Source organism: Trematomus bernacchii, unplaced genomic scaffold, assembly GCF_902827165.1.
Source record: "Trematomus bernacchii unplaced genomic scaffold, fTreBer1.1, whole genome shotgun sequence".
Classification (NCBI taxonomy): Eukaryota; Metazoa; Chordata; class Actinopteri; order Perciformes; family Nototheniidae; genus Trematomus; species Trematomus bernacchii.
In genome coordinates, this window is record NW_022988050.1 from 7,751,881 (window position 1) to 7,777,130 (window position 25,250).

Sequence of the window (25,250 nt, forward strand, 5' to 3'; positions counted from 1 at the left end):
CACACTTCAAAGGACAAGCAACAAAATGTACAGGAACTGAATCTGCCTCAATTAGAGGGAAATACATCTTTATGGGTATCAATGAAAATGAGTTACAACTACTGAGTGTTGATTTTAAAAAATATGATAATTATGATTGTGAATAACATGCTTGATATTTGTTAAGCAACATAATGTTATTAGAATTCACATTTATATTGCACTACCAGAATAACCAGTATAAGGTTTTGGAGAGAATATTACTAATACTTTAGGACAGTCCGAGAACAAGTGATTAAGTAAAACAAAACAAAATGGTTGCATTAACACCATCTTAATTCATAAACACACAGTTTTGACTACTCAATCAACATTCCATGTACAGATTGCCATGGCCGCTCAAATCATGCCTTTATATTATACTTACAGCTTATACAGATACAACAACATACACGTTTAAGGAATAACCATTTGATTTAAACCTACAAGAGAGAAAAATGCCAACTGTTGTTAAATTAATCTGTCACAGGAAACTTTCATGAAAAGTTATTCTTATGTAGAAAAATAATCATGTATGCCATTTAGTTTAGTTCATCATTGCCTTTGATTTAATTAGCATGTGGTAAGCTAATCGGCTAAGCAATAGGATAACTCTTGTTTCCGTTTGCTGTGGATTGTTGTAAGATCTGCTCAACCAAAATGATATTTCAGATGTTGCATGTTCGTAATTTACCATTATTTACAAACTATCATTGTACAGTACCTGAAGTGTTGAAGTGTTTTCTTGACATTTTTGTTTGTCTGCACTGATGAACATTTTTGCTGCGCACTAATAACAACACTTGATTGACACTTGGTTTCATTGCTTTGCTTGCTTTGGAGACAACAACCCTTACATTGCACAATTTAGAACATGAACAATGAAATACATCAAATGTCATGCACTAATCTATGAAAATGGGGGTGATATTAATGGAGAAGTGAATGATAAAACTACCTTACAGTCATGATTGAACAGCTTCAAACACATTGGTGGGAATTGCACTCAATCCAATTCATTACAAAATTGAGTGAGCAACTACATGGCCTCATTCAAGAAAATTAGGGGGTAGTACATCTTGCAAGCAGCAAATCCCTCGTGAAACAAAGAAATTGATCAGTGTTGGGCCAAATCACCAAAGCTATTTGAAGTTTTGCTTCATTTTGCTGTTTCAGTATCAGAAATAATATCTTATCCTTATGATATTTAAGGTAACTGGAGAAACTGACCTTAGGTAAATTCATTATCTTTGGCTTGGCTTGTAAGCCGTTCAATCAGACATGCTAAAAAAATATGTCCAAATGAGTTGATTTGAATTTTCTTCAGGAGAGCACGGCAAATTGAAATTTCAGTGGGAAAGCAGAATTTAAGGAAGCACTTACCTCTTCACGCAACTTTATCAACTGCATCATGAGAGCAGAAGGAAGAAAAGAGAAAGATGGAGAGAGTGAAGGAGAGATAAACATGGCAGGAGGAAAATCAGTCATGTGGCTGAGTACAGAATTAACCTTGACGATTTATCTGTTTGCATGTTTAGCATTTGGAAATCACTAGACAAACACATTAAACGCAGCTAAACACGCCGCTCGGGCTGACTTTTTTGAACAAACAAAGATCAAGTCCTGGCGCTGTCACATTAAACAAAGAGAGGGAATGGATCGCTCCACTTGCAATATCAACTAACATTATCAAGGAAGTCACTTCACACAAGTCAATATAGCAAGAGAACAAAAATAAAATATAGTCTGCACAGTTGCAAAATATTTTTCCTCAACATTTTAAACTGCATCTGTCATTTTGCTGAATTCTCTGGAAAGGATAAAAAGGGAATATGTGCCCTTTGGAAGAGAGTTGGAGAAATGCTGAGCCACTCCGTTTGTTCCACTGTTTATCAATGCTGATATGCTGTCAATATTACATGTAGCTTCATGAAGGTGCATTTAGATTATGTATAAGCCATGTGAGGATACCCCTGTATACATCCAGTGCAGCGTCTTATTGGGACAGCCACAGATCATGAAAAATGAATCTTAGCATAGCTATACATTTTTGATGAAAGAGAATAGCAAATTTAAAGTGAAGTAAATAAAAAATGCTATTCTATTCCCTGCCCTGGAAAAACCTTGCATCTCTAAAAATGAATCAGACATTTGAGGAAGGGAAATAATCCCATTTGCCATTAATTATGTCTAATCACAATTAAAAGAAGGTTGCTTCCCTGGCCTGTTGTTAAGTGAGGGCTATAGAGAAGGAAAGAGGAGGCTGGGGCTTATCTTGGGAGTGCAACGCGGTTGGTAGAAAAAAGGGAAGGACATATTCCTAGATTTGCAAGCCTTTAAGGTGTTTTTGAATCCACGGTTCTTGGCCAACATTAAAAGGTGATCAGATTTGAATGCAGTCTCAGGGCCACTGTTACTTGTGCTGTTTATTTAGAATTGTGCAAACTGTAATCATTTTATGTTATCTAAGGCTGACATTTTTGAGATCTTGAAATACAAACTTTAATTGCTAATTCTGTGAAAAGAAAGGGAACAAAATGCATATTGTGTCTGAGTGATATAAAACAAAAAATTACAAAATAAAGCATCAGCCTCTTTCTATTGGTTTATGCCAGAATACAATTAGGATATAACTTATATTTCAAATGTTTACCTTTTAAACTGGAATTTTAAACAACAGCAAAATAATATTATACTGCATACTATATTTGTCTGCTCTATTAATATTCCACCACGAGTAAAACACTCGAAGAAATGTGCTGTATGATAATAAATGCAGGAGAAATATATACTATATAAAACACAAACACAAAGTGCTTCACATATTACAATTTTGCATTTTTCGCAGCACTCCCCCTGTTATTTTAGAAGCATCTCAAAAATAGGATTTATACATTTTGGATTTATACACCAATCAAAAAAATCCATCGCTTCACCTCAATATCGCAAACATAAAAATATAGTTGGTATGTGTTATCTTGGAGGTAAACAAGTATAATTGCATGTTATTCTAAGGAGCTCTTTGCCTTGAAAAAGTCGGCCGTATTCAAGACGCACTAAAGAGTTGAAGCTGTCTTTTTTCTAACTCGAGCAACAACTCCCCACGAAGAATGCATTATTGAAGAGGCCAAAGTTTAAAACTACACTGTGGATGTGCTTATTTGGGGCTTGAAAAAACCCAGCAGATCCTGAGATCCCTCACCCCGGCTCAGCCATCAGTCAATGGGTACCAAACAAAACTTGTTCGAGCTCATTTGTGCTGCCTGACTGATTGCAAGTGTTCGTGGAGGATTTGTTAAAACTATACGAGTGGCATGTTGAGCCGTGTTTCTTCCTGCTTAGCTTTATTTTTCTCTGGCATCCATTCTTTAATACAGCCAACGACGCTCGCGCTGCTCAAGAGATATAGAGCAGTAAATACAGAATATTGTAAATGTTATAATTACTCCTGCATGAGCGCCTTTCCCTGTGTTTTTGTGATGCCAGCCAGTATTCAAAATTGCACTGCTGCAATTTTTCTGTTATGATAATCAGCAATTTTTTTTTCAAACAAAAGATTTTTTTTATCCAATACGGAATTCGATACAAGTGGTAATCTGCTTCCTTTGTAGCCTGTAAAATCTGGTCCATGCCGGCTCAAACCAGCACAATCTCTTGTGGCCAAGCCTTCTGCTGTGACTGAAATCGAAACTATTCCGTATAGTGTTCGTGTGTGAAAAGTGTGTGTGCTTCTGCTGCTTTGTGTGTGGTGTCTCTGTGTGTGTGTGTGTGGTTTCGTTGTGTGTGTGCACGCACCAACGTATGTGCGTGTGCTGCATGCAGAGGGAAACAGAAAGAAAAAATGTGCAATGGTAGCCTACCACATTATTAAAAAAACGAGTGATAGTGCCAATTCAGTCTCTGTCCGCATACAGATAACGAATAAATGCCGAACTCTATTAAATCGTCCTTTAGCCATTATCGCAGGGCCAATACGCCATTTTCAGAACTTATGACGGTTCCCTATTTACTTAGCTATAAATCCTTGCCATGTTACCAACAGATTTGTGACTGGTAATGATCTGCTCAGCCAGGGCTATATGAAATGATCCTGACCTCTTTCAGATCGTCAGGAATTAAATTGACCGACTTGCACCGGCCCCCACCATCTTTTCCCCTCTCCTATCACCGCCGTCTCGTTAGATAAAAAACTCTGAAGTTCCGAGTACTCCACTCACAGCAGGACCAAGACAAGTATTATCTGCACAAGTTTAAAAAGAAAAAATGAGGTAAATACGGCACCTGTGAGGAGAAAGGGGAAAATGTATATCATCTATTTACTGTGCTTTTGCCCCCACCATGAACTTGTTCTAACTCTTTGAGTGTGTAGGTGTTTTAGGTATATAATGTATTATTGCAATTTCTCACGTAAGGAATTATTATTGCAAATTATACCAGCTTTTTTGAACATTCAAAAATGTATGTTGTATTTTTTTAACATATAAAGGTTTTGAGTCCTGGTCATATTTGGAAAAAAATTAAATAAGGAAAATATAAAAGAATAAATTGATGAAACAAAGGGAAGCAATACCCTGTTAAGTTGATCTGTTTTAATGGACATCATGTTTGGCCTAAATTGCCAAATATAAATATTTTATTGCAATGTGATATCTTTCAATATTTTAAATTGTATTTAACATTTTATAATTTTATAACGGACATGATGTTGTTGGGCATTGATTTAAATGTCACATTCTGCTATTTATTTGACATGTGTATAAAACTGGATTAAATTATTTTGTTTTATTGTTTTTCATTTTGCAATACAGTCTTTTGACGTATAACAATATCAAATAAATTACAGACAGTTGGTGTCAATTAATAATAATAAAAAAATAATTTCTAAAACTAGAAATACAACAACAAACAGCAATTTCCTAAATTTAGAATATAAATGTTATGAGATTCCATAATATTACCCATATCTAATTCTAATTTGATAATGTTATTTTTATATGTACAGTATAGACTTATAAATATTACTTTATTACATGTTTGGATACATTTTTGAATGAAAGGAAAATAAGATTTGAAATGAGATGTTTTTTTCAGCTTCTCCTTGACAAGATTCTGATAGAACTCCTCAGTGTCTGAGACGTGACATTTCTGACAGCGAGTCTCCTTCCAACTTCTGCACAAAATGTCAGAGTCACTTTTGTGTCTCGCTAATTTGCCAGGAATATGCATTTCAATTATGCATCTTGGTTCTTGATACATATGTTTCTAAGATGTGCGGTTCATGGGTCATCATTGAAATGGTAATAGGGAAATGTTCAAAAAAAATATAAAAACAGACAACTTTTTTTTTTTAGCTTTGCTTAGCTATGAGTCTTCTAAATATACTCACATAGAGCACTGGGGGACTCAATGTGCAAATATGCATTTAGGTTTTCATCTTTGTCCTTTTTCTTTCTTGATTTGCACGTAAATGCAAAGTATTTATTTGCATGCGAATGTGTGATTGTGTGTGTGATTGCGTGTGCCTTGAGACACAGTAACCCCTGCAAGCTGACAGCCGATTGTAAAGGTAATATATAATTACTTAAAAGACGCTTGGTCACAGTTGAGAGTGGCTGTGTACGAGTGGCAGCTGTGCAGGTGAGCAATAGGTAAGTCTTAACTGTTAAAACGCTGTGTGCTGAATCCAGTGATGTATCATGGTTTTGAAGCCGTTCTACATGTATTAAAAGAAATAACAAAACAACTTAAGTTTAAGAGAACACGTGGCATATTTTGGGAAATTAAGATCACAATTCATGATGATTGTTTGTCTTCTCCATTGCAAGCGCTGTGAATGAATCTTTTGTAGACTTTGCTGACAATGAATGAAAATGGGTCTTTATCTGTTGTTTATATCCCTCCAATTCAACAGGCTGAACTGATATCCAAACAAAATGTCAGTCAGCGGCTTTTAGAGAACAATAAACCAATTGTGAACACGGTGATTGATAATAGATCAAACCCGGCTAACAGTTGGATATTTGCTGATATTAAATAAGAATAATTAAAAATGATTTAGGGGCTAAAGGATAATTAGTAAGGAGTACCACACCAAAATAATTCTGTGATTTCTTTAAAAGATATCAATTGTCAAAAATATGAGAACCTGTATTCTTAATACATTTGAGTATCTGAATTGTGCGGGAGTTTAAAGAAAGACCGGAGAGCAAGATTTAGAAATTCTGGGTGTGCATGTGTGTGTCTATGTGTGTGTGCGGACCTCGATGGAGGGTCTTTTATTTTCTTAAGTCCACACCCGGCTGGAGAACAGCTGTGGGACGGTTGGAGTGGGGAGTCCGGGTTTTTTAGATTTAAAATTTGTGTTGGATTGTGTGTTTGTGTTTTGCTGTGCCTGTGTGTGTGTGTGTGCCTGTGTGTGTGTGTGTGTGTGTGTGTGTGTGTGTGTGTGTGTGTGCGTGTGTGTGTGTGTGTCACAATCTGGCATTGAGCAGACCCTGGTCCCAGGCCCTGAGCCGACTCACTGGCAGCCCAGCTTTGCATTAAACAGTGTTCCTTCCGCATGACTTGGTGACAATGCTGTGGTTTTGAGCTCTCGATGGCCTCTATGGAGGGGCCCCACCTCCTCACCCTTGGGGCCAGTCAGCCACCCACACTGGTGTCGTCTGGGCCCCTGATTAGCACCTCACCTGGTTCTCCGAGGAGCCGGCGTCATCCCCCAGGAGATCGTTGCGCACCTCATCACTGTAGGCGATACGTGACCTTTTCTGCAGGGGGAGGAGGATGAGGAGGAAGGACAAAAAAGGAAGAAGAGAGGGGAGAAACGGGGGAGAAGGAAAAAGAGAAAACAAGTGGGGAAATATGGCTTAGTACTGTCGTCGAAGCAGAGACACAACAGGCATTCCTTAAGCACGAGAGCCCCCTAATGGAACTCGGTGACAAACAGTCATACACATGTAGGCTGTGTGTGAGTGTGTCTCTGTGTGCGTGTGCGTGTGTGTGTGTGCCCTTACAACACATGTACTGAAAACAAGCACGTCTGGGTGTGTGCCTCCTTCCAAGGTGAACTACTGTACCTAGTGCACTTGTGCCACAGAAGTGATGGCAAAGAGCCCCCCCACCTTGCCCACTTAAACAAATATAAGTTGAGGGATAAAAAATAAAAACCTCATCTCACACGGGGAGATTGTGGAACAGGGGGGACAGGGGAGAGGGGCCGGGGAGATGTATTATGAGGAAGTATCACTTGTCAGTGCTAAATCTTTTCTGGGGGCTGTCACCGCTGTCATCCCAGTGCAGTGGCAGCCTCTGTGATAACAGCAATGCTGAGACTCAGACAGGGAATAATTCATCACCCATTGGCGGCCCCTCGGATTTTGGGGTTGCCTCTCTCCAACACACAAAAACCCCGCTCTCTCTTTCCCTCCGTCTCCAGATGGGTGAGAATAAGAGGGAATGCCATGTCCAAAACAAAAAAAAGAAACCCAAAAAGACAAACACACACATTTCATACACACTTCAGAGTGTGCCACCTCCGATTGTGGAAGAGTGGGCTGCCGTTGTACCGCTTGTTTACAGACGCCCGACCCGTGGAAAAACAGCCTCTTGGCATGCCCTCTAAACTAAATACACACCAGCAGCAGACAGAGAAAGTGTTTACTAAGCCTCCTTCGCTTTCTCTCCCTGCCTTGACAGGGTTTCTAGGTGGGCTGCAGGAGGTGGGCAAAATCAAAGACAAACACTAGCATAGGAATGAAAATATCACTTTTTTTCTCAACACAAATTCTTTCTATTTTCTACATTCACTTAGTTCTCGACTGTAAATAAATAAAACAAAGAGAGAGAATCAGTGAAGGAACACCAATTACCTGGTGGGGACCTGCTTTCCCCCCCTAAAATACAGTATATCCTTCCCTGGAATCTTTCTATTATCAGTAAAAGTTTGAAGAAGCTATTGCATGAAGTTCTTTGATGCTGCCTCCTGTAAGAGAAGCACAACTCAAACTTCAAAAAGGCCAATTCTAACCTCATGAGTGACGATATCAAGCTCCTTGATTGAAATAACTTTAAAACCAATCACAACCGAGCTAGTTTTTTTGTGTGTCTCTCCTCATAATCTGGAGCAGTGAGTGGAAAGTCATGGCTGATGTGATTTGGCTGTTATTATCGTGATGGTGAGGGCCACAGTTCTCTGGAGTAATTACTGACTAGACGGAGGGCCTGATTGACCCAGACCACGAAACCCATTAGATAAAGAGTGCACCCAAACAATCCTCAGCCACAGGGACCTGAGCCAACCACAGCACGCCCAGTGGGGGGGGAAAGAGAGGATCGGCAGCACAGACTCAAATAAAAACACCACATAACACCCCCCCCCCCCCCCTTAATACGCATTACACAGGAGCACTATGTCAGAATGCTGTTCAGATGTCTCTGCAATTATTTTGTGATTGTGCCCAACAACAATTAGCTCAATTATTAACTCTTTAGTTTGCGTTAATTGTTGCGACACTTTATAATGTGACAGAAAATTCAAAAATACCTAGAGAAATAAGATTAAATAACTTATGAATTAATGGTAATTAAAGACCAAAAAATTCTAAAAATCAAAAATAGATAAATTGAGATCTACGGAAAATATTTGTGACACAAACATACATAATATAGTAATCACTGCCTTTTTTCTTTCTTCTGAACAGCCTCCTTTGTTCACATTTCTGAAGAAAATGTTTATTTCAATCAAATATTATTGAGAACAAATATTTGTAATCAAGAATAACAGAGTGATCATATGGAACATTTATAATCAGAAATAATTGTAGCAATCATATTTAAATGGAATGTGTATATGTTAAGGTAATTGAAGTGGAAGGATTTGTCCCTGTAAAATAAATGAATCTAAAAATGCATTTTTATTTCCAATTCAAAACTTATGTCAGTACTTTTTAAGCCCATCTTCTGTGCAGAGGTTAAATTGGGTCTCTGTGCTTCTGTCACGACAATAAAATCGGATTTGAGAAAAAACCAGAAAGACAATAAGCATCAATTTAAAGACAGCTTGTTCACTTGTACACGAGGCACAAACTCATATTTGTTGCAAAGGAAAAAACACCCACATATTCCATTTAAGTCAAGTTTCATCTTAAAGCGCTGCAGTGCAACTTAGGGGGAAAGACGACTTCAGCAGTAATTGAGACGAGGAAGCCTGGGAGAAGCATTGATTTGAATGTTAAGGCTTACGTCGCCTTCAAACCATATGCAGGGATTTTGGGGTATTTCTAAATAGCTGTCTGTTACAGATGAATGTATGAAGCGTTTCTGCAATGAGAACAGTGCAGATAACAAAGGAAAGTATAAAGAACGGAAATGTCATTGAAATGAAAGTGTGCCGCTACTTCCCCTGTACCTACTGTATACACTCCAGTTGTTGGATTCCCCCTCAGGAAAACAACAGATTCCTGAGTGATTACTGCCTTCCCATTTCATGTATGAACATAAACAGCTGTGCGATATTGACTGCCTAATACCGGAACAGATTTTGATTATAAGTTAGGGTGTTAAGAAAAAAGTGACAACAGGATCACTCTCGAGGTCAGGAAAGCAGATATCAGATACCTGTTCCATAGTAAAGCAAATCGTCTATTCTATAAAGAAAATGCACTGAAGCTCTCTCATTTCAGTTACAGTATGTAAAGAAGGAGCTTCATATCTTAAGACGAACTAATCAGCCTTTGTAATCTAAAAAAGAATGAGCGCTTTCAGAAGATACCTTATTGCTCAGAAAAGAAAGAGCTTTTTTTTAATCCTTTTGAAAGGTCTGTCTTTTGTCACTTTTTTTTAATCTTGGGTGAGAATTTGCTTCTATTCCCGGAAGCACACAAGAACAGTACAAAGGTACATCTTAACTTTATGCAAAGTGGCCTGCCTTTAAAAGTCTACACATGCCGTCAAATGCAGCGATGGAGGTGCTGGTGTCCTGTCAAAAACACACGTTTTACCTCTGTTGACACGCATAGCAGACGACAAAAAAAAGACTCTTCTTTACCCATCAAAACGTAATTACATATGCACGCATAACAATTTATATCAGATATGCTAATCAGTTTGGCATAATGCTCTGAGCAGCAAATGGTATTTATTTAATTATAGCAAATATATGGATATTTCCTTTGTGTCCAATTCCTTTCTAGTATGTGGGCATGCATGGGTATATAACGTCGAGATAAAGATGATTATTATTTATTTTAAAGAAAGAACAAAGGAAATCTTAAAGAACATCTGTTTACAGAAAATGTGTTGAAGATTGTAAAACAATGACCATTCCTAATTTCAAGCGGTCAACAATCTTCGTAATGTAAAAGGAAAGTTCTAGAAATAAAATAGCTATAATTAAAATCAAATAAACCGAGACTCATACACACATTTCAATGCCCTCCAACTCTCCTCGTTGTTTTTCCGCCCGGTGCAACGAATGACACAAGGACAAGCGCAAATAATTGTGGCGCCTGGAAAGCTACAAAATGTAAACAGTTCATTAGACGGGAAATAAAAGGCGTAAAAATACCCAGGGGCAGAGTGTAATGAGGGGCCCTGAAGTTCCTCTGCAGACGCTTTTTCCCCTCCACTTTCCCGAGCTTTTCCTTTTTTCGCCCTGCACACACGGCTGGTGGCATAGCATGAAGAGTAATTAAGCATATTCAATTTACAATCCCACGTTCCATTACAGGCTTTTTCAGCACAAGGAGAGCGGCAGGGCATTTCCAAATGTAGACCCAATAACTATTTTGTCCAGCTCCATGCGCTTGTCTGAAACCCTAACAGTTCAAACTGCTCTAAGAAAGTGAAAACAAATCAAAAACCATTATTTAAATAATAACTATGTGGCATAAAATGGACAGGAATACAAAAATATGAATTAATTGTCTGGAATATCTTGCAAAAACTTCCCAATAAAAAGTCTAAAGTCAGGAATAAAATGACAATAAAATGGGGTAAAAACCTTTATTTATGTCAACAAGAATGTGTGTTAAACTCAAAGGTTATCTATATCACTTTCTTTCCCCCCCCCCCCCCTGCTGTGCTGTGATATTTTCCCAGGTGATGTGTGGACCAGCACCAGCAGGTCCCACTCTGGTTTCCCCCCCCCCCCCCACAAATGGGGGCAGAGGTGGACCGATGTGGCGTGGTGTTAAAAGGAAGCGGAGACCTTTAAGCAGGCACAAGTATCACAACAGCATCTTAAATAATGCATCTCTGCTTGGCAGGGGGGGGAACACACACACACACACACACACACACACACACACACACACACACACACACACACACACACACACACACACACACACACCACACACACACACACACACCACACACACACACACACACACACACACACACACACCACACACACACACACACACACACACACCACACACACACACACACACACACACACACACACACACACACACACACACACACACCACACACACACACACACAACACACACACACACACACACACACACACACACACACACACACAGCACACACACACACACACACACACACACACACACACACACACACACACACACACACACACACAACACACACACACACACACACACACACACACACACACACACACACACACACACACACACACACACACACACACACACACACACACACACACGCACAGCACAAAGGAAAACACACACACAAATTGTTGTCTGGTGTCTTCTACTCTCCTTTAACACAAGCAAATTGGGAGAGGTTGTTCAATTAAGTAAGTGCTCTTTCTAAATGCATTTGATATATTATCAGACAAAGGCAAGTAGCTACAATTGGGATTGTCACAGGAGGGTGTCATTTGTGCCTTTGTTTTATTGTGGTCTTTGGCGCCACCCAATCCAATCCCCCACTTCTGACTGTAGTGCCTGTTTGTGTGAGTTCACACGCGTGCGCGAGGGCGCCTGTGTGAACGGCGGAGGCTTCCACGAGCCTTTGCATCCCAGGGAAAGCGTCTTTAGAGAGCGTACGCGCACAACATATGTGAACGGTGGCCCCGTGTGTGTTCTCTCCCCTAATAGAAGTGCAGCAGTGGTAGAGGAGCCGGAGCCTCAGATAACAGCATGGGGTCTCTCATTAGCTCACAGGTTGGTGCTTTGGTGGCTTCTACGCACACGCCATTGTGTTCCACTTCCATGGAAAACCTGAAGGAGTCTCATACTGTAGAAGCCGTTGTTGAAAACACAAATAAAAGGTGAATGATCAACCTCGGCAAGGTATTAAATGAGCCTGCGACATATCCAAACAGATATGAGGTAGGAGACTTTTTTTAGGGTGGAAAAAAAATACGTTTTGTCATGAAATAAAAACATGACGGTCAGAGCGACTGTGAGAAAACCTCTCTTTATTTGAATTCCCATGAAAATGTTTTAATTCCTATTTTGAAATGGTATCACTGAATCTATCAATAGTTGTTGTATTACACAAGTAAACAGGGTTTCATCTCTGGGGGAAATACCTCGCTGTTTGCTGGTGAAAGAGTACACTATACTGATAGGGCGCTTTCATGCTTGTACCTCTGTGATACCGGTGGTGTATTTCCCTGTCAAAGTCATTTCTATTGCTAAGTACAGCAGAGATCAGTCAATAAGCCTAACGACTGTACCCACAAAGCGAGAGGCCGAGAGGAAGAGAGAGAAGAGAGGAGGGGGGGGGAAGGATTGCAAGTGAACTCCAAACAAAAGAGCCAATTCAAGGAGGGCTTTGATTGAAGAAGCGCCATATACTTTTGGAAGGCCGAGGGATCATCTCTCAATGGTTATTTCTTTAAGGCATGAGGGCCCGATTAAACCCAATATTAAAATATGGAGGCGCGTCTAATGAAAAATCAAAGGCCCCGTTTCCCCTCCCACACCCCCATCCTTCCATCTCTCCTTCCCTCCATCGTGTTATGTCAGGTTGTTCTCCCTTAGCCCACGGTTGTGTAGGAGGGGACCGAAACAAAGTATGAAAAGAAAGGAAGAAGAGAGCAAGAGAGGGAAAGAAAGAAAAAGGGAAAAGAGAGAGGGTTATAGAGATGAGGGACCTAGGTGCTGGTGGTGCAACACAGAGACAGACAGCAGTGGTTGGAGGAGTAAATCAATAGAGCAGAGCCGTCGGGGAGGCGGGCAGCCAGGGCAAGGAGAGAGGAGAGGAGAGGGGGAACCAGCACAGGGGCCCGGGCTCCGATCACAACGCTGGCTTCTGGCGTGCAGTGGGGAATAAAGTGGGCCTCCCCGGGTCAGCACCAGAGAAAAAGGTGAGATTAGAGGAAAGTGGAGGAGGGATTTTCACAGAGTGGAGGTGGGAGGGGTGGTAGAGGTGGGTGTTGGAGGATGACGAGGAGAGAGAAAGTGTGTGTGGAGGAGGGGGGGGGGGGGGGTGTTAGGAGATGTGCAATGCAGGATACCTGGCAAGCCAGGGACCAACCGGCCCATTAGCCTGTGGCTACCTACATATGGTTCACTGAACCCTCTGCTGAGAAGAGCTCCTCTCCTATCAGTCCTCCCATCTTTTTTAAAGAAAGAAATACCTTCACTTTTAACCCTTTCTCTGCTTTGGAAAGAGGTTCACTCCTGACCTCGATTTATGATTCATTTCTGTTTGATGTCTATTCTTGGAGTGTTATCTAAAATTGAAAAATGTAATAAAAAAAGAAAAAACCTAGACACAAAGGGAGAGCAGTCGGGCCTGCTGAGCATGTGCGTTTGCACGTCCGTCAGTGGACACGCACAGAAGACTATCTCCTTCAGTGCTTTGCCTTTTCTTGTAATGTGACCATTGTTGGTGCTGAATAGCGTACTCATTAGCATAAGAATACAGCAGCACATATAGGGACTTAGCTAGATCATTATCTCTATATATTTATGTATACTTTGTTATTTCAGTAGGCAGAACGCATTCAAATGCTGATGAGGCCAGTCAGGCCCCCTTCCAAAGCCCTTCCAACATGTGCCCTCCTGAACTTCCCAATACACTTACCAGTTTCCTGGGAGTCTGCAGCTTTACTACTGGAATGTACAACAGTAGTTCAAAACATTTGGAGAACAAGCCTCCTGAAGGCTACAGAGATGATGACTCTTAAACAGATTATAAAAAACGAAAGTCAAAAGAAATAAATAAACGAATAAATAGAGATGTTGAATAATTCACAAAGAATCATCTGCAATTTACGGAGCCATTTTTAAAAATATTATAGTTTTTTTAAATTGCAAAAAAAAAAATCCTACTGGGAATTATTGGCCATTTGATACATTCAAGCGCCAAAAGCAAAGAATATTAGATGTGATTATTCTGAAGTAAAAATGTGCAAAGAGAAAATGTACAAAAAGTTTGACGATACAAACAAGTGATCTATGGTAATAATGGGAACAAAACTAAAGAGTTTAGTCTCACTGCAGGAGCACGCTGATGCTCTAATGGTGGCCAACCTCTGGGATAATTGAAAAAGAAAACCTAATTCATCTTCCACAATGAAATTCTGATCAAGGCCACTGCAGGCTTCAAAAACAGCAGAGAAAAGGCAAAATTGTTGGTCGCTGAGAGCAAAAACACTTCCCCTTTCTTTCTGACACGCTCCCTCATTAGACACACTTAGGATGAGTATATGAGGAAGAAACTCATTTTAATTGTGTGTGTGTGTGTGTGTGTGTGTGTGTGTGTGTGTGTGTGTATGAAGTGGGTGCGAGCAGGGGTTAAAACATTTGTAAACATAGAGCTTCTCGTTGGTAAAGATGCAATGTAAAGAGTTCTTACCCCTTTCCTCACTCTCGCCTTATTTGAGGCTTACTTATTAAAAAGGCAAATGCCACTGCCTGAAATACAGAGGAAAAACACAGACCCAATGATTCATAATATATTTCATAAATACTTCATGAATCCCTTCACCATACTTAAGCCAGTCTGGCAAGAAAAAACATTGTCACCTATTCTAGCACCCGCTTGTCAGCACATCACTGGGGAGTGGGTGTCACATGTCACTTCTGGTTTACACTACTGCGTGGGACAGGCTCGGTGCAAGCAAACGGGGGTAGGACAGAAAGAAGAACAGAAGGAAAAGTGAAGGGGAGGTGGAAAGGGGAGTAAAAAAGAGGGAGCAGAGAAAGGAGGAGGAAGGGGGTGTTATCATATCATCGCCCCATGTCTTTATATTTCCCCCCTTATTATCTTTGGCCCCCACTCACTCCAGTCACTCAATCACACAAGCCCCGAGGACAGCGAGGGGACCTGGGAGGGCCTTCGCTTCATGGCAGACTCAGCCAGACAAGCGTCTGAAAGCTATACTGATCGCTGTCAGTGTGTGCGGAAGAACGGCGACTTTGGAGGGGCCATGAGAGATAAGCGACAGAGGAAGCGATCGCGTGGAAGGATAACGGTCGAATTTGCACACTGACAAACAAAACCTGTGCTCCAGGCATAATGCAGATACCCCGTCCATACAGACAAGTGTTAACATAAAGAGACAGGGGGGGGGGGGGGGGGGGGGGGGGGGAGAACAGGTGATCTGCTTACAAATGATGGACTATGTGATTTCTGCGACTGCGACTACTGACAAGAACTCGTCTTGTTAATGACCATAAAAGTCATCAGGATGACAGTAAAGCACATGTCGCCAAAATGTATTCCTGCCTCTCTGTCTGGGACCCTTATCTTAATACTTATCATAATCTCAGAAATGGTTGGCAAACGTGTTTTATTTGTGATACGTTTTCTGTAACTTCCAAATCAGGTCTGGTTTAAATAAGGACAACACCAGTGTAAAGACATGCTGCTTTTACAGCTCGGTTTTAGTTTTGTGTTAAGTTAAGCATTTAGTTTGTACTTCAATTGAACACAACTGAAGAATTGTTTTCAATTTAAGTACAAACTAAATGCTTAACTTGAGAATAAACTATTATAGCAGCAGTACCAACAATAATTTGCCATAAGGGGCATTTTGAACTTGAAAAATATACCATTCAACCATTAATAAAACTTCCATTTGAAAACTTTACTTGATATGACGTATTAATGATTATTCACAGTTTTCACAATAATTAAAAAATGTGTGTTTTAGTTGAAGAAGAAAGTTACACAAAGAATGTATTAAATTCTATTAAATGATTGCTTATGGTGGGAAATTCTGGTGTGTCCACTTGGATTTTCTTCCGATAATGAAATATGAACGCATCCTTTTGTCGTTATTCTGATACTGTCCTTCAACCCAAAAATGACCCATTGCTGCTATTACACCATCAAACCCATGAAACATGAGTGACTAAAGGCTAATCCGCAAATGAATCCCATCTTGGTGTCCATAAAGCGGACATGGAAAAGCCTCCAACGCCACAAATCCACAAAGGGCTTGAGGAAGACATACTGTGCACAACAACTTCCAAATGAAAGACATAATTCATAAGTAGAGAAGAAGATCCGTTCGTTTACATCTTAAATCTGCACTCGGAGAAAATATATGGGGAAAAACTGCTGTCAATTGGGAGAGTCCTTTTAAAACTGGTTAAAAGTGATGAGACTTTGGTGTCATTGATGGGTTTGTTAAGCAATAAACCATAGAAAGAGTCAATCTGCCTTCACTTCTCAGTGTTTAATAAGAACAAGCAAGCCAAGGCAACCTAAGACGATTTACAGTGTCTTACATCCAACTAATGTGTGTCTGTCATGTTGTCTACTTGCAGGAGTCACCAGAAACGAGGACAGGGGGCAAAAAAACAAGAACCCTTCAAGATGGATTACAACTATGCTGATTTATTTATCACTACTAGTGAAGTGTGGGAAGTACAGTGGTCCTAAAACCTCCCATCAAAACCTAAATCTCAACGTAATTATCAGCATCTGGCCTAAAAAATAAAACACATTTATTTCCTAGAGCTTCTTAAGATGAACACAAACGTTTATGACTTTGCAAAGTATTCTTTCCCCTTTTAGGTTGCTAAGCGTGCCAAACATAATGAGTTTATGGCCGCTATCAGCTAAAGTTGGATAGTCTCCGCAACCTTGGATCGTCCGTGACCACTAATTATAAAATTGGACGTAAACATTCGCACAGCACCTAAATGAAAAAACAGCCTCATTTCCATCTTTTCGGTTTCCTCAACAACAAAAGTGGTATTAATATGCTTTGAGTGAAGAGCAAAGAAGACACTAAACTTTAACCCAAGACAGGAAGAATTCACATGGAGACAATACCCTATACTTTACATCATGGCATTTGAAAAACCCTGGAAGAATGTTAATTCATTGCCAATGATGAACCGATGGTGGGTGACCTTCAGATGCAGAAGCAACAAATAGCTCTGGGGTTTGGAAACAGGAAAAGAGGCTTATGGAAAACTTCTGATAGCGTTCTTACTGGCAGCTGAAAGAGCAGCCGGAGCTGTGTGTGGTAAAGTCAAGAGTCATTCATTAGTTCTTCGACAACAAGGCAATTTATTCTGATGGGGAACCGAATAAAAACCACGAGTTACAGTAGTTTGCCTTGGCCTCATGTAAGGTGTTCACATTCTACACGCATGATTCAATCTTTTACTGATTTTATTTTCCTCATTTTTAATTAAACCATTTACCTTTATTTACATGGTGCTCTTTAAAAAGTCCAATGTACCAATTTGCTGCTTTTTGAGATTTGAAGATAACTCTAGAAGGTCAGTTAGAAAACAACTAATCAAACTCATATATCCAGGTAAAACAAGAAATACAAATGGTATCAGCACCAAGAGCTTTTTTTAAAATTCCATTCACCTCTGTGTACCTGGCAAATAAACTGTTCAATATTTCAAGGTTGGCTGGCTCTTTGGAAAAACATTAATTATGTCCCTGGGCGGACAGGAGGCATCCATCTAAAAGGTTTTTAAGGCGGTCCAGAAAACACACTTGACCGTCCGTGACTCACTCCAAACAACAACCCCTACGGACAATCAGAATTTAGGAATAAAGATATATCCCTGTGACAGTTGGCTAAATGACTCAATAACAGACAATATTCACTTTAATATCCATAATGTAATAAATGACCTTAGAGGAAAAATACAATGATTAAATTGTATTTTCAAACCTTACTCTTAGTCAAAGGTAAGTACTGCTGTTCTGACGACGTCAACCTCAGATGATTCACAACTTGAATGACCTTACATTATGGAAGAATCTAATATAAAGACTGCGTAATGATATACATTTCAAAAGAAATAATGCTGCTAGGTACAGGATGACATGTTCAAGGTACTTGATATAATACTAAATAGCATTTTATGGAAAGCAACAATAGCTTTCTATTAAGCCAACATTCTGGCTACATTGTACCAACGAATTAGCCTTGACCATCGTTGACATCCAATTCCACTTAATACAAAATGTGAAGAATTCTACCTCAGAACTTGTCAGTGCTTGATATTTAATGACTACCAATTAACCTTTATCAGATTCAAGGATCCCTGAACACAAAAGCTTCTCACATTTGGACCAGAAGTGGTTTGCTATTGAAAAGACAACAAAATGCAAAGAAATTCATCTCATCACCTTAAACACAACTTGAGGGGAATTATCAGCAGTAACACCTGATGTCACAGAGATTAATTAGGGAGAGGAGACGGAAGAGATACAGTATAAAATGTTTACAATATCATTTGAAATTGACTTTTGAAGAGTTATAGTTATTTAATTCCTAATTTGTTTTGCTGCCTTAATGACCTTTTAGAGCTTGACTGCGGAAAGAGACAAACTAAAGAAAATACATAAACTTGGAGGCCATTAAATGGGTTTTTTGCCACAAGGACATTTTGATAACACACATTTTCAAGGCAAAAATAATGAGGTCAGGCAGAGTAATAAGGGGAAGGTTTTATCATGAGTCCACTCGTACATCAGAAAGGCAAAGTAATTGGTTAATGTGCCCAATGTTGTCCTTGTCCTGCACCTGAAGAAGAGGATAATTCTTAGAGCAACACCGCCATCTGCTGCTCAAAGAGATCAACAACCACAGCAGCCAGTGGGAGGTACACTGAGTAAAAAGTAACAGATTGTTAAGAGACCTCTCTGAACACTCCACTAGGAAATAGGCATACAATAATATGTTGTTCCCTAACTTGCTAATGTTTAGTCTAGCTTAGTTTAGTTTATTTGTTTATAGTGTCGTGGTCAGTCCCAATTGATCAACTGTCACAAAAAACAGTAAATGGGGCAGCTTTAGCAAACATTGCTAACTTCCAGCTGTTGTCCCCGGCCAAATGATAATGGGCACCCTTAAAATCACAATACACTAACCCTAACCCTACAATACATGTCATGTGGAGTAATAACAGTGAGCTAAAAGATGCACCTTTTACATTTTCGTGTGAAAAATCGACTAATGCACGGAACTGAAAAACTGGAAAGCTCAAGTTTGGACACAGTTGGTTAAAATCGGTTTAACCAGTGATATCCTGATATTTAAAGTTCTTCAAGACACAATGATAACTGCAGGTCGAATAAAATCTGCATTAGACAAAACATATTTGACATTCACTAAACATATTAAAGCACCAGGTGTACTGACAACAGCATAAAACCATCCCTAAAACTCTGAGCCAATGTTGCTTTAGGACATCTTGTTATGCCCTTCTCGGAGACGTCACACTTTCACAATTAGCATGGTACATCATTTCAGTCACATCCTTAAAAGTGGATTGTGTTTTGTCAGACACAGCAGACGTCTTCAGACCCCCCTACCTCCCCTACTGGGACGGACCCTTTGAGGATGGTGGCTCTGTTTACCCGATAGATTTCATTAAATTAAGCTTATGCCGGGCCTCTTCCTAACCTGATCAAAGACACTGCTAAGAGACATCCTGCTTCCCCTGACCAGAAAAAAGCCACCAAATAGGATTTTCATTGTTTCATTTAAACATGTCCACACTTTTTTTTTTGGTGCCCGTTTGTCACGACCCAGCACCTTTAAAGACCCCCACTGTCCCCCTCTATTATCGCAATGAAGCTGTCAGCCAAGCCAACAAAGCCACATCATATATATATATACACCTTTGGGATGCCCGTTTGATAAGTTGTCTTCCCGGATGAAATGGCTGGGTTACTGAGGTCGACTCGGGCCCTGTCTGGAAAGGAGCAGCAATGAGGTCTCAAGCTGGCACACCGGTGGTAGCAAGACTTCAAACCACGGGTGAAAGGGAGGATGAGAGAGCAGGTTAAGGGGGGAGACACCCGTGGGAGGCCGGTAGGGGGTGAGATTGGGGTGGGGGGGGGGGGGGGGATTGGGTAGTGAGGGAGTGGAAAGGCCTTGATATCCACAGAAAGCACAACAAAGCCAGAGCTTTTTACATTAAAAAGAAAAGGAGATTGCCTTTTTTCCACAAGACGCCTTTTCGAGCCGAGTGTCATGTCCTCCCTGGGCCTGCAGGAAGTGAGAGGCTGAGCTCGGCTATAGCATTTGGCACATCTGAGGCACTTCAGAGGGGGCTGAAGTTCTTGCCTTCTGAACACTTGCATCAGATTTACGGGAGACCAGATATTCTTGATGTTACCGTGTGAGGTGGGTGATCCTGGTTTAAATGCACACTGATCGGACCACACCACACACAGAGGGGTAAAAACGAAAATGTCTCCGCTAAACTGTGGAGTCACAGTTACACGCAGGGCAATATTCTTTTATTCTTCATCCAGTCAGACTGTCCTACTGCTACCTTCTGCTTTACATGTCAGCATTGTGGGCCTTGATACACAAGTGTGCACTTATATAAGTACGATTTTAGAAATAATTAGGATCAGAGCATGCAACATTTTTGTTTTATAAGGAGGAAGCAAAACACATTTTGACCAAAGAACAAGCATACAAATGCAAGTAATGAAAACGTGCAGCAATATCAGCCACAGCGGGGTTTACTGCTTGATGATTGAGCACGGTAAGTGTGTGGAGAAGAAAAGTTCAAGATTAATCACGAGCCAATTAAATGCCCATGGCGAGGAAAGTAAGCTGTCGTGGCACGGAGATCTCCTCCTGTGATCTCAGCGAACACTTCTCTGTGGTGTTCTCCCTGATCACTGGCACAGGATAGCTCCATCCAAATGGGTTGTTTATGCATGTTTACTTGTTTGTTTGTACATTCCATTGAATAGGGATTTGTTTTATTGCATGGTGAATGATCTAAGGCAGATGTTTGAGTTAACGATTTGGTGAAATATGAGCAGGTTCTGATTTCTTTTGTAGGTCAGTAGCATGGGCTAAGAAACACAAAAAGTCAATATGATTGATAAATATCTCATATTTCACTGAATTACATGTGATCGTTACAGCTTTCATTTCATTTTGTAACAAAGAGAAAACATTTTAAACTTGTAATTCAGATTATTATGTAATTTCTTTGGAGAAAAGCGGTCTACAACTGTGTATTTTTTATGATCTGTAATGATTACCATTATTTCCTGAAATCCTTTCCATCAAGAAAAAACTAACCAACAAAAAAAATACTCTTTCCAAGTAAAGAAACAGTTCACATTTGAGAGGAAAGCTACACCTTGAATTCATATTAAGGTTTTTGAGAAAAGTGTGTTTTATGTATTTTGCCCTTAAACCTAAAATAGTGTAATACTTAATTGGAACCACATTAGCAACTAGGTAAAATGCTGCCACTAACTATCTAAACATAACATTCAGCATGTACTATCCAGCCCATTCTGAGTCTGTGGATTTATCACACATCACATTAGATTTGTGGAAGCACTTGTCTTTTCTCGAACTCAAGGTCAGTTGCATTTACACCACGGGTTTGCTATCGTGTTGTGAGCATCGGCAAAACAAAACTGACAACAGAAAACAATAACAGATAAGGGGAAAATATCATTAAAGATACATATCTAGGCAAGGTAAAGATTTAAATAGAATCAGTGAACTTAAGATGTCTTTCAATTTAGGGAAATCGAACACAAAGGGAAGAAGAGAATATGCAAGTATTGGATTTACATTAAGTACAGTTATTGCTCTTACAAATGGAATACGTGAAATCAGCATTATTCCGTAGGCAACAACCTGACTGGGCTGTTCATTAAGCTTTGATAGAGGCTGGAGATCAAGTCAAGACATACCGCGATTCAATCATGAATTACTAAACAAGGCCAGATTCTGCTGCAACAACACAAACACACAGCCTGTTCTCAATAGGCAACACATGCAAGTTCAAACTTGAACTCGGAATTAGCCTCAGTGGACGCACCTCCGAGCTTCCGTGTAGGACCGCGCGCGTGTGTGTGTGTGTGTGTGTGTGTGTGTGTGTGTGTGTGTGTGTGTGTGTTTGTGTGTGTTTGTGTGTGTTGGAGAGAGGGGGAGATTTGTGACTGTGACACCTACACTGATACATAAATAGTGTATTCTCTACACAAAAGGGTATTTTAAAAGTAACTCTAAAGTGGATTGTTGACGTGTGCGGTATATTTGTAATGTTTAAATAACCATAAAGTTTGAAGCAGGTGTGTGGGTACTTACAAAGTCTTTCTCCAGCTTCTCTATCTCCCCTTTGTAGCTCTTCAGTCTGCTGTTGTACATGGGCCGGCTCTGGATGGGGATCTCCCGCACCTCCAGGTCCATCTGCTCCAGCTGAAACCCGCAGTAAACCCAGTTACCTCCACTAAACTTTTTCCAGGATAACACTATCCAATTCATTTCACAAGTAAAGAATAACTTGGAAAACAAAACATTACACAAGTGACAGGTTTAGTGTTTATTCTGATCCAAATTGACTTCATAATGTGAAGGTACAAACCTGGTGAAATGAGCACTATTTATTATATTGTTTTTTATAGCAGTCTTGAACAAATGCTGACATAAAATCCTCTAATTATTATTGTTTTACAATCTACGCATGTCTCACAAAGGTTACTATCTATGACAAAATGCTGCCTAAGATAGAAATTGTGACAACTCTGAAAATATTGAACTTCCTGAAATGAGTTGTTCCAGCAGCAATAACTTTAATATGCTCCAATGTTGATTGTAAAATGAAAATACCTCCCGCTCACGTCACTCAGCTGTGATAAAAGTTGCGACAGAGGAAGGCTGTTCTGTAAATAAATACACTATCAAATATGAGCGCCCCTTCATGTCAGCGACATGCACAGACCCAACAATGTCAAAGTGAATAAAGTAAAAGTACATTTGATGCATGGCTAGACAGGTCTCTCCGTGGCGCATTTGGAGGAAACTAATCACTGTGACATAACACGACAACTGCAACAACAATTTGTCTCTGTCAGGTGACTTTGCTCATTTTTAAACAGCGACATGAAGGCTCCCACCTCAAGATAATGGCTTGAAATGTGTCATAGGGGTGTCACTTAAAAGCAGATTACTGGAAAGTAATCATGTGTGGAGGAAGCCTCCTTTCCGCCATGTGAAGTGTGTGTCTGTGTGTGTGTCTGCATGTCATGTCACCACCAGGATAATACAGGTGCTGTTGTCTGGTGCCAGAGAAAATTGTACCCTCCCTCTTTCCACAAATTCATTATTTAGGAAATGGGAAGAGGAGAAAATTACTGATCAAAGACGTACCAACTCTCTGACTTCTTCAAGCTGTTTGTCGACATTTAGAACCAGCTGTGTCTTCTCCTCTGAAAGAGAAAAAAACAGCAACATATTGATCAGCCGACAGAGGAACAGCGCTTCATGACAACAACCTAACTCCCCCGCAACGGGGGAAGAGAGGGGGAGAGAGAAAGAAAGACTGGGAGAAAACAACACACAAGGACACATTTGAAGATATATTTACACATTCTCTCTACACGACGAGCCAACATTTGATGTCTTTTAGTTATTGGCGTCTATGAGGCCTTTGTTGGTTTCTGTTGAGGAGCAGTGAGACACCTCGTGCCAACTCAAAGGGAAGGGAGGTGTCAGCTTTGCTCACTTGCCAGAAGTATGAGTCCCACTCAGAATGACTAACGCGCCGTTCAGCTCATCACCCCGTGGCTGCTCTTCCACATTACCCATTGAAACTCATTACGACTTGCGAGAGCTCCAAATAGGCACGTAAAGCACCGTACATCCCATCGTTATTTAAGGCAGCCACGCTACCACTTAATTTCTGCACATATGAGAACTGGTCTCTGTTCTAAAATTAGCTCTTTGTCCTGAAAGTGAACTGCATGAAAAGAAGAAATATGGTTCTGTAGAATCATTTAATGTCTGAAACAAGCATCAATAACACGGGTTATTTTAATGGAGGTAAAAACGGAGAAAAGATTGACCAAAATGTTGAAATACATGACAAATGTGTTTGAATTACTCATATTTAAGTATAGGTATATTCACGGATTCATAACTGAGACACACAAAAAAGCCAGTTTGAAACATCAATTGTATCACTGGTAACATGTAGTGTCATTATTTTATTATTTTTTAGGAATAAAAACCATTTATTTAGAAAAGCGACTGTATATTAACAAATTACAATCCTAGTACAGAGTTTACAGTATAATAACTTAATATTTAATTTAGTGTTGAGTTGTCCTTATACGAAATTAACTAAACAAGGAATGGCATATTTAGCTTTATCACAGCAGACATTTGAACAAAAATTCCGATGTGACTTATAATATAATGTGATTTTACATATGCTAATTGGTTACTAATAATATTTTGGATTTGTTTAGATGACACTATGTATCTACAGAACTAGGGAGCAAAAGAGATAAACAAAGACAGTGTAGGGCCAATTTAGATTTTTTTTCTATTAAAAAAAACATTCAGAAAATCTTAACAGTATTAAATTATTTTTTATTTAACTTTAGATAGTTTCTTGAAAGTAATAATTTCACGAAGAAAATATTTTATTAAAAAATAAAAAATATTTTTGAGGAGAAGCTTTATTGTGATAAATATTTCATCATTTTAAATAATTCAACTCAAAGTCAACATAGCTTCAAAGCAAACCACGAGACTATCAGTTGTGGGACTACAAAATCATAAAAATAAATCTAAGCCAATATCTTTATTTCTCAGGCTCCACGGGACAACATTAACTTTAGCGAGCCCTCAAATGCATTTTTTAAAACCCGTGTCCAGCCTCGAAACCTACACAGTAAACAGCCAGAGGCGATTCACTGGAAGGTGCGATAGCGCTGCTTTCTTACTCAAACTCAGGCCCGAGCTGGAGGGCTGTGAAATATGTATGACTATTTACCGAGACTAGAACCTGCTGACGGACG

General features: G+C 39.8%; 1 protein-coding gene across 5 annotated transcripts in view; it reads right to left on the reverse strand.

The window, feature by feature from the left end:
• The window catches only part of vti1a (vesicle transport through interaction with t-SNAREs 1A), a 107,355-nt gene that overhangs the window by 79,529 nt on the left and 2,576 nt on the right, over positions 1–25,250 (reverse strand). For 3 of the 5 annotated variants that reach the window (XM_034119970.1, XM_034119972.1, XM_034119974.1), the window contains exons 2-5: positions 23,596–23,654; positions 22,534–22,644; positions 6,705–6,782; positions 1,402–1,422 (exon numbers count right to left, since the gene is read on the reverse strand). In XM_034119970.1, coding sequence (XP_033975861.1) covers positions 1,402–1,422; positions 6,705–6,782; positions 22,534–22,644; positions 23,596–23,654 — 269 coding nt within the window. The remainder of the gene's footprint in view (positions 1–1,401; positions 1,423–6,704; positions 6,783–22,533; positions 22,645–23,595; positions 23,655–25,250) is intronic. The other 2 variants (XM_034119971.1, XM_034119975.1) reach the window with 1 other exon arrangement.